The 19,487-nt window shown below is 53.4% G+C and overlaps 6 protein-coding genes and 1 pseudogene across 7 annotated transcripts; all 7 read right to left on the minus strand.

Annotated features, from left to right (window-relative positions):
* Window positions 1–2,912: 2,912 nt before the first annotated feature.
* On the minus strand, window positions 2,913–5,525 carry H257_07885 (hypothetical protein). Its single transcript, XM_009833579.1, has one exon. It carries the CDS (start codon window positions 5,507–5,509, stop codon window positions 2,999–3,001), a length of 2,511 nt encoding a protein of 836 aa, XP_009831881.1. The 5' UTR covers window positions 5,510–5,525; the 3' UTR covers window positions 2,913–2,998.
* Window positions 5,526–7,337: 1,812 nt separating this feature from the next.
* H257_07886 (hypothetical protein) lies at window positions 7,338–8,763 on the minus strand (the record flags this gene model as incomplete). The annotated part of the gene is made up of 3 exons (XM_009833580.1): window positions 7,338–7,461; window positions 7,975–8,323; window positions 8,484–8,763. 3 exons carry the CDS (start codon window positions 8,761–8,763, stop codon window positions 7,338–7,340), a joined length of 753 nt encoding a protein of 250 aa, XP_009831882.1.
* A 119-nt stretch (window positions 8,764–8,882) lies between these two features.
* H257_07887 (hypothetical protein) lies at window positions 8,883–10,587 on the minus strand (the record flags this gene model as incomplete). The annotated part of the gene is made up of 3 exons (XM_009833581.1): window positions 8,883–9,379; window positions 9,485–9,652; window positions 9,786–10,587. The coding sequence occupies 3 exons, from the start codon at window positions 10,585–10,587 to the stop codon at window positions 8,883–8,885; spliced, it is 1,467 nt and encodes a 488-aa protein (XP_009831883.1).
* A 75-nt stretch (window positions 10,588–10,662) lies between these two features.
* On the minus strand, window positions 10,663–11,503 carry H257_07888 (hypothetical protein; the record flags this gene model as incomplete). Its single annotated transcript, XM_009833582.1, has 2 exons — window positions 10,663–11,003; window positions 11,386–11,503. 2 exons carry the CDS (start codon window positions 11,501–11,503, stop codon window positions 10,663–10,665), a joined length of 459 nt encoding a protein of 152 aa, XP_009831884.1.
* Window positions 11,504–11,559: 56 nt separating this feature from the next.
* On the minus strand, window positions 11,560–13,642 carry H257_07889 (hypothetical protein; the record flags this gene model as incomplete). Its single annotated transcript, XM_009833583.1, has 4 exons — window positions 11,560–11,838; window positions 11,917–13,058; window positions 13,200–13,348; window positions 13,476–13,642. The coding sequence occupies 4 exons, from the start codon at window positions 13,640–13,642 to the stop codon at window positions 11,560–11,562; spliced, it is 1,737 nt and encodes a 578-aa protein (XP_009831885.1).
* A 268-nt stretch (window positions 13,643–13,910) lies between these two features.
* Window positions 13,911–14,717, minus strand: H257_07890 (hypothetical protein; the record flags this gene model as incomplete). Its single annotated transcript, XM_009833584.1, has 1 exon — window positions 13,911–14,717. The coding sequence occupies one exon, from the start codon at window positions 14,715–14,717 to the stop codon at window positions 13,911–13,913; it is 807 nt and encodes a 268-aa protein (XP_009831886.1).
* Window positions 14,718–18,747: 4,030 nt separating this feature from the next.
* Window positions 18,748–18,824, minus strand: H257_07891 (annotated as a pseudogene). The gene has a single exon. The product of its transcript is annotated as a tRNA-OTHER (tRNA).
* Between the last annotated feature and the right edge of the window lie 663 nt (window positions 18,825–19,487).

Here is a 19,487-nt window from a genome sequence, read left to right on the forward strand (position 1 = left end):
GCTTCTTCTGGGGACTGATCTTGCTCCGGCACTTTGGTGGCATTCTTGGAAGTGACTGGACGTGTCGTCGTCACCTCCGAGCGCCCGCCAATTTTAAATGTTTTCGCGGCAAACAAAAATTCCGCCAATCATCATGCATTATTTGCTTATTTGAATCTTATTGGTCAATTTTTTCCACCCTGTTGAAAACTTCGGCTGTCCCTTAAAATCCGTCGTTGGTTGTAGTCAAATATGGTATAACACATTGTGAACTTAAATTCATGCAAGAGGTCTTTATTCTCCACTACAGTACAGTACAACCACAATGACCTAACTTACGCGCCTGCTGCCTTCCTTGGATGTGGTAGCCGTTTCTAAGGCTCCCTCTCCGGAATCATTACGTTCATGGCGGATTACAAAATGTGGTGTGTGTGACGCTGCCAGCACAATGACCGGTATAGCAACTGCTGTCATCATAGCTATGTTTGATCTCGACAAGGGTATACCCAATGTAAGGGAACTACAGCAGTCAGGCATGGAGAGGAGCAAGCCCACCACCGTGCTTCAGCCTTGTACAATGTCCTCTGATTGGCTACATACATTTATTTATAGCCAATCATAAGTTACAATGACTTCATTTTGCAATCTCAGGTACAGTGCGGGAATAAATGTTAAGACATTTCGAAAATAGACTGTTTCTGTACAACGAAAAGCAATGGCAATATTGTGAGAGATGCAAATCATAAAGCTGTGCCTTGGGGAGGTTGTGACCATGATGGCATGTCGTCAGTGGCAATTGTTAGCAAAATGACCAATATAAACGAAAATGGTCGTCGGTAGTAAAAATAGGACATTTGAGAAAATGAAGTATATTTCAAGAAATATCCATCGATTCAACCCACTAGTAAGGAGTCATAGCACCATTGGTCTCAACCACGGCCACACAGCGTCTCGGCATCGATTCCACCAAGCGTTTCATCACGTTGAGGTCGATTTTCGACCACGCATCCTTGATTGCCGAAATGAGATCCTTGACGTCATGGTATTGCTTCCCGTTGGCGTAGATGGCCCTCACGAGGATTCCCCACAAGTTCTCAATTGGATTGAGGTCGGGGGACAACGCTGGGTGCTCGAACATGGTAACATTGTTCTCTTGAAGAAACTGCATTGTCTCTTTCGATCGGTGGATCGAGGCGCCATCTTGCATAAAGACGAATTCGTCCCCGTACAAGAAGTGTGCAAAAGGGAAGAGGTAGTCCTCGAGGGTCCAAATGTACTTGGCAGAGTTCTGGTTGCCTTCCAGAAACGCAATCTCGCTCGCCCCGTCAGCAGTAAATGCCGCCCAAACCATAACACTTCGTCCCCCAAACTTGCGAGAGAAGAAGGACTCCTTGTCGAAACGGAGGTCACGCCAGTAGCATTGCATGCCGTCAGGGCCGTCCAAGTTAAATTTCTTCTCATCAGACCAAATGATCTTGGCCCAGTCGGGGGGGGACTCCAGGTGCTTTTTCGCATGTTTGAGGCGCGCCGCAATGTGAGCCTCTGTAAGCATTGGAGTCGTGTTGCGCTTGACGTACTCAAACCGCACGTTCTCCTTAAGCATTTGTCGGACCCAGCGAGCAGACACAGGCAAATTGAGGTCGCGAACAATGGTAGTGGACGTGGAATCTGGCTTGGATGCAGTACGGTAGATGTGACGAACGTCCGTAGGAGACAGCTTAGACGGCCGGCCGCGCCCAAAGCGCTTTCCATAGTTGGTTGGGTCCTTAAGGAAGTTGGAAATTGCAGTGCGAGAAACGCCCAGGCTCTTGGACATGAATTGTACAGTTTCTTGGTTTTGCTTCCACACCACAATTTGGCCCTTCTGGAACTCGTTCAGTTGCGGTCCACGGCCCATTCTGCGTGCGTGAGGGTCGTGAAGAAGAGGAATACTATCGATGCCTGAGTTCCTGGGTCGATTGGTATAGTACTTTGCATTTTAGAGGACGATGAGTGGAATGTCTTATTTTGACTTCCCACACCGAAAAGGCTAGCCAGTGGCTATACCGGTGTGAAGGATAAGACAGCTCCTATCGGGAGTTCCACCTAGTAGAGCTAGTTGTTGGCAATCGATGGATCTATTTTTAGTGGCAATACTTTCGGCAAAACATAGGAAATGTCCAAATTACCGAATGTCTTAACATTTATTCCCGCACTGTACACTAGCACCGGCCACCACTTGCAGGGGGGCTCCTGCCCTCACAGCCTTCAGCTGATGTTGTAAAACATGACACATTCTATCCATACGTAGGATATAGCTACGCTACACCAGATTTCGTGCATAAATAGCAGCAATAAGACCAGAACGTTGATTTGGAGCTATGTCGGCTTGTGGAGTAGGGGTGGAATTCAGCCTACGCCAGAAACTGACAAGGTGTCGCTGAGGGCGACTGGTGTCATTAAGTACACTGTGCACCACAGCACGTGGCCACCAGGCTTCCATTATAATGCCTTGTGGCTGAGTCGTTGACAAGGAAAATCCATACTCACAAGACTTTATTAAACGTGACACGTTTGTGACAGCGCCCCATGTTTTGTGTTAACGACGAGATTATTGTGATAACGACTAGTTTTGTGTGAAGACAACTGGTTTTATGTGAAAGCGGCCAGTTTTATTGTGATGACAACAATGTACATGCGCTAACGCCATATCTGTTGTGTGTGAATGTAATGTCGTTGTGACGGGGAGATATTACCTCGTACATTTGCCCGTTTCAAACTGCAATTCCGGCTGAGTCTAGTGTTGCTAGGTAATCACCAACGCCGATCAGTATAGCGAGAGACTATATGACACGATGATGCGTTGCGGAGACGGTGGTTTCATATATGAGGTAGGAGCTAGAGGCGCGTGGGTTAATGCGACGAGAGACCAGGCCAGCATCTGTAACTAGTGGTGAGCAGATATAGCATTTTATTATCAATCCAACCGGTAAAACGATTGTAGGCACATCACTACTTATTAAAATGCACTGGCTATGAATTAATTCACCACAGCAGACTTGACCCCAGCGCTAGAACGAATACCTCCCTTGGAGCTCTTCAGGTAGCACACGCCATTGGCCCAGCTAAACGCGCCACAATTACTCGTTTGACGACAGATCGCACAGCAGTCCGCCACGTCAGACGGCACTGCCGACAGGTCGTTGCCCACGTAGTCCACATCTGACTCCAACGAACTGCACTTGTCCACGCGGGCCGACACCACCCCAGACGCCACCTTAGTCTCCTCCCGACGACCCTTCAAGTAGCACACGCCACTGGACCAACTGTACGCATTACAAGCTAGGTTGATGTGGCACGCTGCGCAGCAGTCGACCGCTTGGCCTGCCTTCACGTTCGCGACGTCTTGGCCCACAAAGTCCACGTTTGACTCGACGGCGCCGCACGACGGTGGTCCTGCCAGGAGAAGGCTTGCCTTGGCTCCAACCACAGTCACCTTGGCGCCTTGGGTGTGCTTGAGCCAGCAGGTCCCGCCGTTGTAGTTGTTCCACACGAACAGTTTGCACCCAGAAGTCGCTTTGCAATCCCCACAGCACGCGTCGGCGAAGGTCTGTCTCGTGGACTTGATGTCGTTGCCGACGTAATCCACGTCCGACACAATAGGTGCGCAGGTGGTGGAAGTAGGCAGCGATCCAGCTTTGGCTCCGACCACAATCACCTTGGCCCCCTTGGCGTGCTTGAGCCAGCACGTGCCGCCGTTGTGGTTGGACCACACGAACAGCTTACATCCCGGTGTCTTTTCACAGTCGGCACAGCAGGATTCAGCAGCCTCCTGCTTGGTAGAAGTCAAGTCGTTGCCAGCATAGTCCGTGTTGTCTTCCAAGGTACCACAAGTGGTTGGGGGGTTGGTTGGGTTGAGTACTTGGGCGGACTTGGCCCCTAGCTTGAACACCCAGTTGACCGGTTTGACGACAGCTTTGAGCCAGCACGTGCCTCCGTTGTCGTAGGTAAAGGTAAATGTATTGCATTTTGGGGTGTTGTCGCATTCGTCGCAGCAGTCGTCGGCGCTTCGAGGGGACACTGCCTTGATATCGCCGCCAATGTAATCAGTATCGAGCATCCAAGCGGCACACTTGGGGGGAGGCGGGGGCAGAGTCGGACGGGGGGTGCTGGGCGGAGCAGTCACGGCCTTGAAGACGTTCAAGCGGCCGTAGCCAAAGAGGTGGTTGGGGTATTGCGTGTTGGGAATGCTACCGCAGGTCTTGTTGGGTGGAGATAACGTGTCCGTGTCCACGTTGTTGGTCAGGGCCGTGTACACTTGGTCGTACGTGGCGCCTTTGTTTACGGACAAGTACAACGCCACCGTGCCAGCAATATGAGGTGCAGCCATGCTCGTGCCTGAGTTCCACACCAGACTCGTGTCGTCGTAGATGGCTGCGGACACGATGTCGACACCCGGCGCCGAGATGTCTGGCTTGAGGCGGTTGGTGACGGAAGGGCCCAAGCTGGAAAAGTACGCCAAATGCTCCGTGCTGTCGGTGGCGCCGACGCCGATCACTTGGGGGGATGCGCCTGGGTAGCCTGAGTACGCACAGCCGTTGGGGCCATCGTTGCCGTTAGAAAACACGGGGATGATCCCCGCCGTGCGCCATGCAGTGATCGCATCTTCCATCCAGTATGATGCGTAGTACGCCCCGTAGCTGTTGTTGATCACGTGAGGCGCCTTGCTGCAGTCGGGGTTGCCCCCATCCTTGTCGTGAGGACACAGCAGAAACTGAGCGCATTGCATGAGCTGATACTGGTAGCACAAGTAGTTGCATCCCATGCAAGCCATCCACTTAGCGTTGGGGGCGACACCAATGCCTTGTGTTGTTCCTACCATGGTGCCCATGGTGTGGGTGCCATGCCCCCACGGATCGTTGGGCAACTCCGACTTGTTGTACGGGTCGAACCAACCATATTCCTGTCGCCAGTTCGACTTTAACGACTCGTGGGTGTGTCGAACACCGGTGTCGACGCTGGCCACGACAATGCCGTCGCCCTTGATGCCTTTGGCCCACAGCGCTGGCGCTTGGATCTTCTCGACCCCCCATTGGTTGACCGCGTCGACAGTCAGGCTGGCTGGCTTTACACCTTCCTGGGGCTTTTCCAGCGCGATCACAACTGGCTCGTCAATAGATTTGACTTCCGGTAACGCCGCGATCTTCTGGACGAGGGCGTCGGGGACGTTGTCGATGTACATGGAGCAGTCGATCCATGTCGTGGTCACTTTCATGGCCGTCGACTCCAGTTGGTTGGCCATGAGCGACTTGGCCGACGCCTGAGACGTGGTGGTGTGCTCCTTCAACGAATCAACCAGCGACTCGATGGTTTCGGTGCGAGACGCGCCGGCCTTGAGTCGGCGGTGGTGGGTCGTGAGGGCCTCGCCACAGTGAAATTTGACCACAACGTTCGACTGCTTGGCGACTTCCAAGTTGCGATGCACTTGGACCGAGATCTTGGCCGTGACGGCGGTGGCGGCGGCGAAGGCCACAAAATGGTACTGAACCATGATGCTGATGGGTCAATGGAAATTGGAAAATGATGACATTGTGATGCGGTGATTGTGGTTTGGAATTTTCAAGTCCAAGGAGAGAGGTACACCTTGAAATAGATAGTTCGCTCATATTTAATGTCATGTTGCTCTACTCAGTAGATTTGTATCGACGGTTCTTCAAATTAGCTCTTCATCTGGTATAATTTGAGCACTTTTACGATTCGCGACGAGTAACTGAGCTTACCTGGTACTGTACTCGTAGTACATAGTATACTCAACACGAGACTCCTATGTAAGTTCTGTCGCAGCGGCTGTCCGACTCGTATTACGCAAGATATTAAATGCAACACCAAACGCCGCATAAGCTTATAGCCCCATCATGCCTGTTGGCTTGCTGCTAGTAATTGTGTATCGTTACCAATGACAAAATCAGTACAGTACCCAACCGAATTGAGACAATGTGATCACGCAACGACCACACGCGAACAACGGCCATACGCGAACAACGCACGACATTCCAACATGCCGTGTGCAAGGGAGTTGAAAATTTCCACCGATGTGCAAGTTGGTCAGTGTAGAAACGCCCTACTACTGTAGTGCAGAGTACTACTACTACAATGGAAGGTATAGCGTACGATGCATGACTTTGTCTATTCATGGTGAACCGTCGGTTCACATACGAAAGAGTGTTTTGTCGACTCCAACAGCCGCAACTTGCCATGCACTTGGGGGGGGGGTCATTCACTTGGGAGTACCAGGGACGACACTCGCCTTTCGTCTGCAAACCGGTATCAGAGCTAGACCAGTGCGGTTCGGCGCAGGTCGTAAAAAGTGCGAACAATCGTTCGGCGTCCTGGAGTTTGAGGCCTTGTTCGAACTGGTACAATTCCCTCATTAACTGTAAAGCAGTTCCACTGCTGTTTTGACCCGAAATACTGTTTCAATGAGATTTATAAAGAACTTTGTATGCTCAGACCACCTCACCACTTACTAGGGGTTAAGTGCATTCCAGTGGTTAGCTATCGCTAACCACTAGCGATGCAGTTATCCCCGGAGATTTAGCATCACCGGGGGTAAGCTTAGGACGGAGTCCCAGGTTACAGGGCTACTGGCGAAAAGGTGTATCCGGATGTAATAATTCTATCATTGAAACATTATTTGGGATCAAAAAAACAGTGGAACTGTTTTACTGTTAATGAGGGAATTATTCTCGAAATTGTGACGTCCATCGTGAATGTGTGTTATCAGCACCGTTCATTCTTCTTCGCGAGATCTATCTGTACTATTGATATTGATATTGCACTGTAAAGTAAAATCACTCAGCGGGCACTTAATGGCCTCGGCCGAGTACTAGCTGCGTTAGCAGCTAGCGGACTACTTGAAAACCTAGTAGTGTCGGCTCCAGGGTAAAAGGATGCTTAAGCCGCTGGAGGTGGTATCCCGGGGTCCGGGGGAAATCATGGTGGCCGAAGTGTTGGGTCGGCGTAGACTACGGGAGGGGGGAAGGTGGGTGGTAGTAAGGAGATTCTTCGCGAGTGCCAGTGGAGCGTCTTGGCTGTGAGGTAGGCTCTGCGGGCGCGAATGCGTCGGTCATGGCTCATGGGGGCGGCATCATGGTAACGACGTTTAAGCCAGATGTTGTTGTTAACCTCAGTGAGGGGGTGCAGTTCCCCTGTGGTGCGTATGTGGTCCATATTACAGTAGTAGTGCATGTGAATTGCCAGTGTCGGCGAAGGGCGGCCCAGTGCACCGTGAACCATTGAGTATGGAAACGTGGAGCGTGGAGGTGGGTAATAGAGGCTGCCCAGGATGGTGTGGTGTGCGTCTTTCTGTGGAAGGTTTTTCAGCCTGAGGTAGCCTGGTAGATGGCGGGAATCGTAGCCGTAAGGTATGGGCGAGCGTCGAGGGCATATTGGTCGTAGACGGGGGTGGAGGTTTGGGCCCAGTGGAGGCAGTGTGAGGGGCCACTAAGTACCCGTGGGGTGGCTGCTGTGGTTGGGGGAGGCCGACGCAGCCAATGGGTAGGAACGATGAGTTGAAGTGCGGCTATCCAGTGCTGCTGGGCAGAGGTGAGTAGGGCAAGTGTGTTGCCAGTGGTGATGAAACCAATGTGGACTGGAGCGGGGTTGGCAGAGGCGAGTTTGCCTCAGGGGGGGGAGTGGAGGTGTGGTGGATGGAGGAAACGTGGCGGAGTATGAGCCGTCTCGGGGGAATGGTGAGGAGCCATGTTGTTTGTAGCTGTTGAACCATTATATGACTGCCCGAGCCATCGGGAACGACAAACCAGTAGGTGGCCGGTGTTTGATGAGAGATATCGTCCGGTATTGCCGTGGTTACGAGGAGTCACCAAGTGGAGGGGTAGGGGTTGTGAGAGGCATCTATCCACCAGTGGTGGTTTGACGGGGGGCGAGGGATTATGCAGTGGAGGGAGTGTCCAAGTGGGCCCTGAAAGGTAGCACCATTGGGGCCCATCCACTGACCAATCCAGAAGTGGCATGGTGCAAGTAGGGGGGTGGAGCGCAGTTTGGTAGAGCCACCACGGTAGTTTGGAGCCCGGCTTCGGGCACTGGTGAGATTCCGAGGATAGCTGGGAGGCGGCGAGCATGAGGGATACTGGTCGGGGGGATCCAAGTAGGCATTGCATGTGGATGGCATGGACGCAGCGTTGCGGGGTAAGGGGGATCATGCACGTACTCGTGTTGGGGGAGGGGTTTCCGCCGCGGGTTTTCCATTGAGGACGTTTGAATCCTGGCAGGAGGTGCGCAATAGCCGTGCAGTGTCCAGGAATGTAAATGTCTTGGTCTGGGAGGCAGGCTTTTGGAAGGACCGCTTGTGTGGCGAGGAGGATCTGTTGGGAGAGTGGAACAGCCATGGGGCATGTGGGAATCGGGGCACGTGCGGCAGTGTGCCTCCCAGCGTGGTTGTATGGTGTGTAAGGTGTAGCAGATAGCACGCCAGTATAAGTTGAGAGCAGGGGGGTCCCATTTACAGATGTCCCCCGTGGGGAGGCGGAGTGGCTGGACGGTCCGGCGGCGGGTGTCGGGTTTCTTGGCTTGTGCCTTGGGCCAGTCACGTCGACCATACACTGAACCCAGCCATGGGGCCGTCGCTCGAGTGACCGGCCTGTCGTGTTCACCACGGAGCTCCCAGGAGTCAGGGATAATGAGGTGAGCATAATTCGTAAGGGGAAGAAGCTGGTGTGCCAGGGTGGCGAGGGCGTCCGCTTCGACGAGCAATGTGGGTTTTGTTCGGAGGATTGGGTCAGGCATGTCCTGGTGCGAGCGGATCTAGTCGACTGTAAAGGTTCTGGTGTCTGTGAAGAGAGCCATGAGCGAACGTAGTTCCACCCTGTGGATGTTGCTGTAGCGCGGGAGGCCGCCGCGATGTTTTAGGGACCGGGTGAGAACAACCAGTCCAATGGATTTGGTGTTGTCGCAGATTTGGAGCGCAGCATCTCCAGATTGATGGAGGCCAGCCAGTATGCTGTGGAGTTCACAGCGCGTGGATGTGCTGTGACTGGCGTGTACTTGTATGGATCCCGCGAGGGTAGTGCCGTCTCGGCCCATGTAGCTCCATGTCCGTGTGCAACCGGGGTACCCTGGTGCATGATACTGCCGTCACCGACGGCATGAGTGTGCATAGCACGTAGGGGAAGGGTGTGGAGACCGTAGGTCGGGATGCTGTGGTGCGGAACGACTTGGCAGTGTGGGATGCACGCCATGTGATACCATTGACCACAGTCGAGAAAGATAGTAGTGTCCGCTAGGCGGTGGCAGGCGGTACAGGCCGGCGATGCATGCGGGGGAGGCTGGTGCCCTGTAGGGGTCGGGTCCAGGTCGGTGGAGCTCCCCGCAGTTGAGGCAATGAGGGTACGATTATTTTCCCCTTTGTGGGTGATATGTGTGCTGGGTTAGTCCAGGACGTGTCGGTCCAGGGAATGAAGTTGAGGCGTTGGGCTCGGCTGGTGGGTAGGAGGCTGCCGGTAAGGACCGTACAGCCCGTAATGGTACCAGTCGGTGGCGGCCGCGTGCTTCGCGCGGTGTTGGGGTGTACCAGATGGCGGAGTCTTTATGGAGTTCGTGCCAGAAGGCGACGGCAATTTCAATGCCCGCTTGTGTTTGCTGGGTTTGGAGGCTGGTTCAACGTCCGATACGGTAGCTAAGGGTGGGGGGGTCGGTCATCCGTTTGGGTAAGGTGGTGGGGGATTACTAGCATGGTGTGGACAGTTAGTGTAGGGTTTCGTAGCCCTGGGTGGGCCCAAAAAAGGCGGCCGAGTGGGTGTGTGAGGTACGGTACGGATGTACGATGTGGAGTTGGCAGTGGGGGAGGCAGGGGTTGGGTGGCAGGGTGGGGGGGCCACTGTAATGTTTGTTGCCGGAGTGCCAGTGGGGGTGGGTGGCTCCGTTTTGGGGATGGCGTCCCAAATGGGAGCAAACCGTTGGAGCGTGAGACTGGTCCATAGACGCAAGGCTAAGCAGCATGGTGCCTTTGTCGTTGGTAATGTCCCCCACCCAGCGGACCTTTTTTGCGTGGAGCCTGTTGATGGAGATGAGGGTCGTACCCAGGGCTGGGGTGTGGTACGCCCAGATTGGGTGGTCATTGGGACGAAGAGAAAGGCTGTCGGCAGGTTGGTGCCATAGCGTGGTGATGGTGAGGGCTGGCTTGAAGATGGCAAGGTCCCGGGGTATCGTGCCAAGAAGAGTGGCGTCTGCGGCAAGTGGGGGTATGCGGAAGGCGGGAGGGTGGTCGGTAAGTCCGCTATCCAGTTGGTAGGCCTCGAGTGATTCCATGAGGAGGTCATGTGTAGGTGAGACACGGTCGTTGGCAATACGTAGGAAGTGGTAGTGGCGTTGGCTGTGGCTGAAACGTTCGCAGTGGACCAGTCCCAGACCATCGGTAGGGTCGAAAAACCACTCGGTGGGATGGTCGTGGGGTAGCTTGAGGACACGGCGCGCCGTCTTACGGAATAGGGTGTCAAGGGCTGGGACTAATGGCATCACTGATGGCAGTGCGGTAGAGGACACTCGGTATCCAGACAGAGTTGACGATGTACTGGAGTTCTTTCTTCCCGAGCCTCCTGGGGGCACCTGCATCGGCTTGGGTGCTGAACCTCTGCCATACCGCACGCGTGGTCTCTTCCCATTGGTTGTCGGTGCCTTGATGTATACCTAGGTGGCGAAACCCTTGGAGGGTGCTATCACGCAAATGGGTTGTGGAATGCCAAGCCCATCATTAAGGGCAATGTCCGGGTGTGCGCGTGGGGAGAGGTAGAAGAGGAAGGATTTGTCTGCCCCGAACACGCTGCCAGATGCGGATTGGCCGGTGAAGTAGTTGGAGATGCCGGCCCGGTCTTGGATGCCAGCATATGAGGTAGAGATGTCAAGGGTGTCGTCCACGAAGAGGAGACTGGAGATGGTGCGGTTTTGGGCTCCCTGCTGTGTTGGCTGTGGACATGCGGACAGGGTCGATGCCACTTTGTTCCTGGCGGAGGAGAACGTCCATATATCATCTAATGTGCATGACCGCTAGTATAGAGCCTTGGCCAAGGCCAAATTCCTGGATGCCTCCATCAAGCCAGTCGAAGGCCGTGCGGATATCAATTTGGCTAGCCCCAAGGAAATGGGCCATGAGTTGGCGCGGTAGGAAGGCGCGAGTTCACGGTAGATGTATTCCATGACCCAGCCCGGGATACGATCGAAGCATTTCAGGCAGCCTTTGGAGATGAGAAAGAGTTCTTCCTGCCGTCGTTCAACGCGTTCAATAAGGAGCGATGTGAGGACAGAGGACAGCCGCGTCCTGAACGGTACGGTCTCGCTGGAAGCCATGTTGCATTTCATGGTTGGGTATACAGGGGGTGATATAATCTCATATAACGGTAAATATGCGGCTACTGAAGGCGCTTTGGACCGTGATGGGGTGCCAGGCTGGGAGTCCGGGGTCGAGGTTGACGACCCCTTGGCTGTGTCCGATTATCCCTTGGCTGTGTACGATTTTGCATAGGTAGGTCATCTGTTTACGTCCTAGGATCGGCGGGACGAGACCTGTGCGGAGGATAAGATTGATGATCACCCGTTCCCGATCGCGTATGCATGCCGGGGCACCGATCCAGAGTTCATGTGAACGCCCCCATGTTCTGGGGAGACGCGTGTACGAAGACTGCGTTCGCAGCGTGCTTGGATGTCTTCATCATAGTGGTACGTGTCCCAAGTGGTGCCCTCAGGGGTTTGGAAGGCATGTGTGACCTCGTCGGGGCGATCGACGTCATGGAGGAGCCAGTCGCGGACTAATTGTGGGACTTGTTGGCGGTTGGCTTCCAGACCTGTGTCAGGTGCCGGGGGCGCGTTCTTTTCTCAGCAGGGGGGATCCTGTTGTCGAGAAGATGGTGTTGTCCCGCAGCCACTTCGTTACTGTCAGAACTGTACCGCGGGGGCCATCGTCGGGACGGACAATGACGCTCTGTATAGAGATGGGCGGTGCGGTAGTACCGAATGCCGAGCGGAGGAATTTCCGGATTTGTCGGCTTTTAAACCATGCCGTACGTTGTTGCATTCGTGTTTGGCGTAGGCTGGTAGTTCGACAGTCCCTACGTTTGCGACAGACGTTGGTCCAGCGTGCGAGTCCATGTCGGGGCCAGAGGTCCCAGTCGTGGGCAGGGTTCTGTTCGGTAGGCATTGTAGTCCACCATTTGCCAACAGCAATGGCTCCAGCGCGGTGCCAGCACGAGGGGGGAGAACGTTGGGATTGCGGATCCACTTGGGCCATTCCACTAGGTGGGCAAGTCGGGTGAATTCTGTGCCAGTGTGCAGGTTCGCCTCATGGAGGCGAAACAGTTGGCGGAGATGCGCGGTGCACTGGTTGTTTCTCTGTATTTCGACTGCCCTGTTGAGGGCTTTCCTGGTTTGGCTGGTTTCTCCCCATTTGAGTTTCGCGCTGGTGTAGAGGATGTCATACAGGTTGCGGACGGCTTCGTCGAGCCAGTCCACGATTTCTTGGGGGGACCACGTTGTGGCGGCTTTGGTGGGGGGCGCGGGGGTTAGTTGGGGTAGTTGACCCTCGAGGAGGAGTTTTGATGTGTGCGCGCCGAAGGAATTAATTTCAACCTTTGCAAGGTTGCGGGTGACTGCGCGGATGGGCTGGACCCCAGTAAGTCGGTAGGGAGTGTGATCGCCGGGGAACAGGTCAATGGCCATGTATGGAGTGCCTGCATTGTCACTGGAGTGGATGGTGTGCAGCCAGATGCCACTAGCTCCCATTTTGTGGGCTGTTCGGGCCGAGATGTATATGTCGTCTAGAGCAACGGTTGTGTTGTTGCGGGCGTATGTGTATCGTTCGAAGTTAGGGTGGCGGTGACGGAAGGTGGTGACGAGACCCATGCGCTGAGACCATTGTTGGAAGGCGATGCCGATATCATTGTTGGGGCCAGAGCGTGGCGTTGGAGAAGACCGATCACATCTGTTGAAATCGCCGCCCATGACCATAACGTGGTGTGGACCTGTGTCGCGGGTGGCTGCCTGGGTGAGCCATTCGCTGTTCGTGTCCGCTTTGTGGGCAGCGGGATATAGCCCTGACAGTACGTGCCGAGTAGTATGACCAGTGTACCTTTGCCAAGGTGGGGTGTGATAGCTAGACTACGCCCAGATGGGGAGTATGTGGTGCGGGCATCGATGCGGGAGTGCCAGCGTTGGATATCATAGAGTAGACTCACCCGGTGGTTGCTGATGGCTATAAGGCTGGGTGTGTGTGCTCCCCCGGGTGTTGGGGTCCCGAATTGTTGGGGTCCCGAATTGTGTGGCCTTGTGTGCCGGCAAGTCAGAGTCGGCAATGATGGGGAAGTCAAGCGCGTTGGCTCGGAATCTTGTAGCCAGTTCAGCGCTCATTTTACTATACCTGTTTTTATTGATGTTGGTCGCTGCGATACATAGGCTACCTACCAGCACGTCGTGGGTCGAGAGTGCACCCACATCGCCAATGTAGGCCTCACCCTCTAGGGTTTCCCTGTGGAGGACGTTGTCCCGTTGGATGCGGGCCGTGTGCATGTCGGGCGGGGGGAGGGGGAGGCGCTGGATTCGCCAAGAGCGGCGGCGGCGGCGCTGTCTGGGTGCAGTAGCGGTGGCGGGGGGGCGTGTTGGGAGGACTGGTGTAGGGCATCCGCGATGCGGTGATCAAGTTGTTCGGAGTTGTTGGAGTCATCCGAGGAGGGCGGGTCACGTACTGTAGGTGGTCGAAGGGGTATACAGAATGTAGAGGGTGCACATAGTGTGCCGGTTGTTGTGCCAAGGAAAAAGGTGCGGAATCCGGTTGAGTGGCAGCGACCATGGGGGTGGAGTATGTGGACCAGAGCACAAAACTCAGCAACCACCATAATACAGACCAGGGGGTTGCCGGGGTGTCGTCGGTCTGGCCCGACACCCCGGGGTTAGTTTGACCCTATGGTGTCATTTGGATCTGTCCCCGTGGAGTGGTCTGGCCCGGCTAGGTGGTCCGGTGGGAAGGTGCTGTTGGGAGTGTCGTCGGAGGACATCTGCGGAGGCTGGGTGGGGTACGCGGCTGGTAAGTGGGCCGGAGGGGTTCCGAGTGCAGCGAGGCCAGTGAGTTGGGTGGAGGCGCTCTGCATGGCTTGTATAAGGGTGCGGAGACTGGATTCGATGATGGGGAGGCGTTTGGTCATGGCCTCTCGGTGTGTGCCCTGCTGCGAGACGGTGGTTTGCAGGCGGTTTTGTGCCTCCGTCAACGTGCGCTGGTCCTCGGTTTGTTGGTGGTCTGCAGCCTCACGGAGGCGGCGTTCCTCCAGGAGGCGCGCATCGAGGGTGTTGAAAGCGGCCCTGGTAGCAGAGACTAAGGCTGTGAGGGCTTCCTTGTCGGCTCGGAGGGTATCCACTTCCTGTTGAAGTGGGGCAGTAGCCTGGACAATGTGTTGGCCCACATAGGAGGAGAGTACCCGGTGTATGTGTGGGCCAAGGTCCGTGGACTGGACTGGGGCTGGCATCTGATGTACTGCCGCGAGAATGTCCTCGGGAGTGGTGAGTGTAGGGAGCGGGCCGATGCGGACCTTTGTGGCCACTAGGGTGGCTGCACTGGGGGATAATGGGTGGGAAAAGGTGGAGGAGGGGTTGTCCCAGCTGAGATCACGGAGGGGATAGAACTTCATGGACGGAGGGACCTGGTCTAGGCGGTTTTTTCCCGCCGCATGTAGGCGGTAGTTGGCGTAGACCGTTTCAGCCATGGTTTGACTAGGGAAGATAAGGCGGAAGCGGTAGTCGCCGTGATAATCTACGTGAAATATGTCGCAAAATATATCGTGATAATACCTTAAGGAAGTAATCTTCGCGGACGTTGTCGACGCGATCCTTGACATGGAGTTGTCTTCGTGGACTTGTTGCAGTCGTTGTCTACGCGACAAATCTTGTTGCGGACGTAGTCTACTCAAGTGCTGATTGCAGTAGTCGACACTCTACCGTATACCCCCCGCTTCAGTACCTATGATTTCTCCGATTGGACCTTTACCAGTTTGGAACATATCGGCCAATGACGAACATCTTCATGGTTTAGGTTGGGCGTGTACCTAGTTGTCTCTAATTGGACAGAAATATCCAATCATCATGCGTTAATTATTTTCATCCAATGAAATATAAGTCCTGTGATGGATTTAGACCAATGCGAATGCCTGAATAGTTTTCAAGGTACGGTTGTCATCAGATTTCACTGACGTTTTCATAGGTACTGAAGCGGGGGGTATACGGTAGTAATCGTTGCAGAATAGTCAACGCGGTATTTGACTTCGCAGTACAACTCTGTTCCATATCTTTTGCAGCATATCATATTTTTTTACTTTTTATCTTAATCTTTGTAAGCAACGGTAATTTAAATACATACTTGTAGTTTGTATACCCATAATAAAAATAGTATAATAAAATAGATCCACAATATTAAGGATGAAAAACCAGCAACTTCGTGATCGTGGACACAGTAGACTTCACGGAATCTACAATGTGTTGTAAACATTAGTCGTTACGACAGTCAGGTAGTGTAATGGTAGGTGTCTTCGCAACATTCGTCGCGGTGTTCTTTTCGGTCAACACAGTCGTATTTCACACAGTCTACCTTCGTGATCGATGTCACGGTAGTCGTCGCGGAAACCTTACGATAGTCATCGTGGGTATGTCTCGGTCGTCAAGATGTTAATCTTCACCGTGACCCGCCAAAGGAAGCAGTAGTAAGGCTAATAACCAGTGGAGAGGGCAGGAAGCAGCAGCAGACACGTGTGTGGATGGCAGAGAAAAACAGCCAATCAGAGTAGACTATGATTGGCCACGACATCTGACATCTGTGATGTTTCGTGACAAATGTCTGCGCTGCCTTCTACCTGAGGAAAAGCCTCTAAAAGGCCCAAAAACCTCCTACACAGCTAGCAGAATGCTGCTAACTGGCTGACAGGGCAGTGGGGATGTTCTCAAACAGAACAGGGTGTTCTGACTAAGAGCAACTTCATTTTAATATGACGAAAAGTTACGTTTTAACTGCACAATTTTATTACTATTACATGTGACATTTGAGGGGTCAACGAAGTTCGAGATTGTCAAATGGTGCTATTCTCTCGCCTGTGTTCACGCCTTTGTCTCGCCTATCAAGTCTCCTAAACTCTATCGCCTATTCAATCAACTCTGACAGGCCGAGACAGTCAGAGTTGACAGACTAGGCGATAGAGTTTGGTCCGCTTTATACCTGCATGTTCTGTATATTTTTCATGTCGCTACCCTACCCTAGTGATTTCTCATCCAATCACGGCTCTATCACAAGGTAAAGAGCGCTGATTCTCACACGTCAGTGTTTCCCATTGAATGAATTTTAGCCAATAGGAACGAAGCTAGATAGTTTGTAAACGACTGAATGTCCCTTTTCGTTTTCCCCTGTCCCGCACACTTAGTTTGTCTTGGACACTCTGCGCAAAGTTGCTACACGCCTATCAACCATGCCTACATCCTGTTTCTTGCTTCGTGACAGGTTATGAGCCGTCCTGCTTCGACCATTACCGCCTACTCCGGCATTCTCCTCGACGACGCCTACAAGTTATATGCTGCGTGGCGCACCACGTTTGAAGAAGCGGCTGTTACCGCAGGCTTTTTCTCCCTTTACACCAACGAGACCTATTGCCCCACGTGCATTGAAACCGACGCCTACACTATAAGCCAGGCCAAGCTCCAGGTTGACAAGATCCGAAACGACGCGAAGTACTCCACCGACGGTTATACTGGTGACGCCTTGGAACAGCACCTTGCAACGGTGAAACACCTCGAACAAGACTTCACGCGCAAGTTTCTGGATAAGTATATCGCGGAGTCCATCGCCGCCCTACGCGTCCAAGCTAAGGCATTCCTTTTCAACCCCCTCACGCCTATCCTCCAACAAGTCATCGGATCCTACGACTCTCCCTTCTCTCTCTGGGCCGCCCTTGTGGCACGCCATGAAGCTGGCATCCGCGACCCCATGATCCTGTTTGCGAGCCTCACCCAACTCAAGTACAGTGAGGACATCAGTGCCGAAACCCTCTTCACTACTCTCGACGACCACATCAACTTGATCGAAACGGCAACTCTCCCTGCGAATGCCGACACTCTCACGGCTCGCGAAGTTCATGTGAAGTCTTTTGGGCTCCTTCGTACTCTCTTCTACTCTAACGCCTTTGTCGCCAACAAAGACGTGTGGGACGCCGTTTGCCAGTTCCAATTCAAGGCGCGCGATGATGGCTCCGAATGCACGCCTACTGCCATCAAGGCTACTATTCGCCACACCTTAAACATTGCCTCGCACTGCAATCTAATCCTCTCCTCTCGGATCAAAGCTCCGGTGACTCCAAATCCCGTCGACACCAAGTTGCTGCTGCCGCCACCTACACTACGCCTCCAACCACCTTGTATGCTACGCCTTCTGGTACCCAACCTCCGCCTACCTATACTGCTGCTGCTGCTGTCCCTTCTTACTAGCCCTCCACCTCACCCTCCTGCTGCCGTTGCAGCTGCAATCATGGTATTTCAGGCTAACCTAGCAGCTCATCCTTCCCTTAGTGATGCACACCCATTCCATATCAACTTCGCCACGCCTACTCCGTCCTCCATTTCTACGCTTGAGTCTACCGTCCAAGCCGCGGCGCGCTTCGAAGTAATCGATCAATTGCACATCTATATTATTTACTTTGGACGTTCGCCTCCACACTCTATTTTCAAGTCTCCATTAAGCAAGGCTGTACATTTCTCATTACCGCCTACCACCAAGCTCTCTCCCCCAACCCCAACGCCTCGTCCCACTTCGAAATTTCCTTCCGTCCACGCCTTGTCCCTCACTTCCAACGTTGTCACCCCAATCCAGTCCGCTCCCATCTCTCCATCTACCAACACACCCCTTTGGCACAACCGCCTCGGACATCCAAGCTCCACCGTTCTCCAAAGCCTCGTCAAGACTTACCCCGACTTTTCCACTGACCGACCACGCATATTCAAGTCCTTCATCTGCGACACTTGTGAATTCGCCAAGTCCAGTCGACAACAGTTTTCTTCCGCAGCCGTGTTCCGCGCCTCATCCTTCCTCCTCCTCGTCCATACCGACATTTGGGGTCCGTGCCCAGTACCATCGATTGGTGGCAGCTTCTACTTCGTCATGTTTATCGACGACTACTCCCGTTTTACCTGGGTCTACCCTCTCGCCTTCCGCAAGGACCTTAATGGCGCCTACGAACTCTTTCGCCTCCACGCCATCACAACCTTCAAGTCTGACATCAACACCCTTCAATACCTACCGCCTACTGATATCGGTAATCTAGGAGCTGACAACGCCAAGGAATTCGAGAAACTCGGTCGCATCATCGGACCCAAGTACTCTACCAAGACCACATTCTCCAACGCCTACTCGCCAGGTCAGAACGCCGTGGCCGAACGCCGCATTGGCCTACTCGTCATAAGATGCGAGCGCTTGTACTGGCCGGCAATCTCCCCAAGTTTCTGTGGGCCGAAGCCGTTATCTACTCTGCCTGGCTCTACAACATATCGCCTTCCACCTCCAACGACGGCCAGTCGCCTTACCATCGCATGTTCTCCCGGCATCCACCCCTCGCCTACATCCGCACCTTTGGCTGCACCGCCTTCGTCCATATCCCAAAGGCTAACCAAACGAACAAACTCGACGCGCGTGCCATCTAATGTGTGTTTGTGGGCCTCGTCTTCGTACGCAGTCTTTGTTATCCGGATTCCCCAGGGGAGGGACGGACAAATCCTTCCGGGGATCGAACCCACGACCTTTGAGTTAAGAAACCGATGCTCTACCACTGAGGTATTTTCCCTCCCCGTACTTGCCCGAATCTACTCCAGTATGAGCAATACCGGTAGTCCCAGCGCGTTCTTCGTAACCTGTGAATTGATTTTCGTTCTCTCAGGTCAAATCCTGCTCCCGTCATGATGGTCGTGATGGTCGATCATTTTCATATATGTACTACTTACTATTAACAGAAAGGCCACGGGAACTATAATCACTTTTCACGGTAGGAAAATGGAGGTATCGAAATCGAACTATTCCCACCGTCTAGCAGATGCCACCGCCTTCTCGGGATTCACAGAATACACCTTCATGAACACGCGTAAATACTTTCAAGTAGAAGTACGAAGATCTGTGCGAGTTAGAGATTCTTCCGTGTGAGCCAATGCTTCGCCATCATGCGATTGTACTAGAACGTTTGTTGGACAAATAAAAAAAACTCCTTTTGTTTCATCCAATTACATGAGAGCAGCCACATCAGCGAACTTAGACTCTACCACTAGACCTCTAACCCAGAGATGTAATGACTGAGTGGCTAAGAATGGGCTGATGACCCAGTGATAATGTTTTTAAGGTTATGAATCGTCGCTCAAGCAGGAAATATCCGACGAGGAGACGAGATCCCCAACGAAGTGATCGAGTCATTTCCAAACTCTACCCAGTGTTCGCCCAAGGTATTTAGGTGTCAAAT

The sequence above is a fragment of the Aphanomyces astaci genome (assembly GCF_000520075.1).
Source record: "Aphanomyces astaci strain APO3 unplaced genomic scaffold supercont1.17, whole genome shotgun sequence".
NCBI lineage: Eukaryota > Oomycota > Saprolegniomycetes > Saprolegniales > Verrucalvaceae > Aphanomyces > Aphanomyces astaci.

Coding starts and splice junctions, on each gene's coding strand:
- H257_07885 (XM_009833579.1), bottom strand. CDS start 5,509: ATGGTTCAGTACCATTTTGTGGCCTTCGCCGCCGCCACCGCCGTCACG.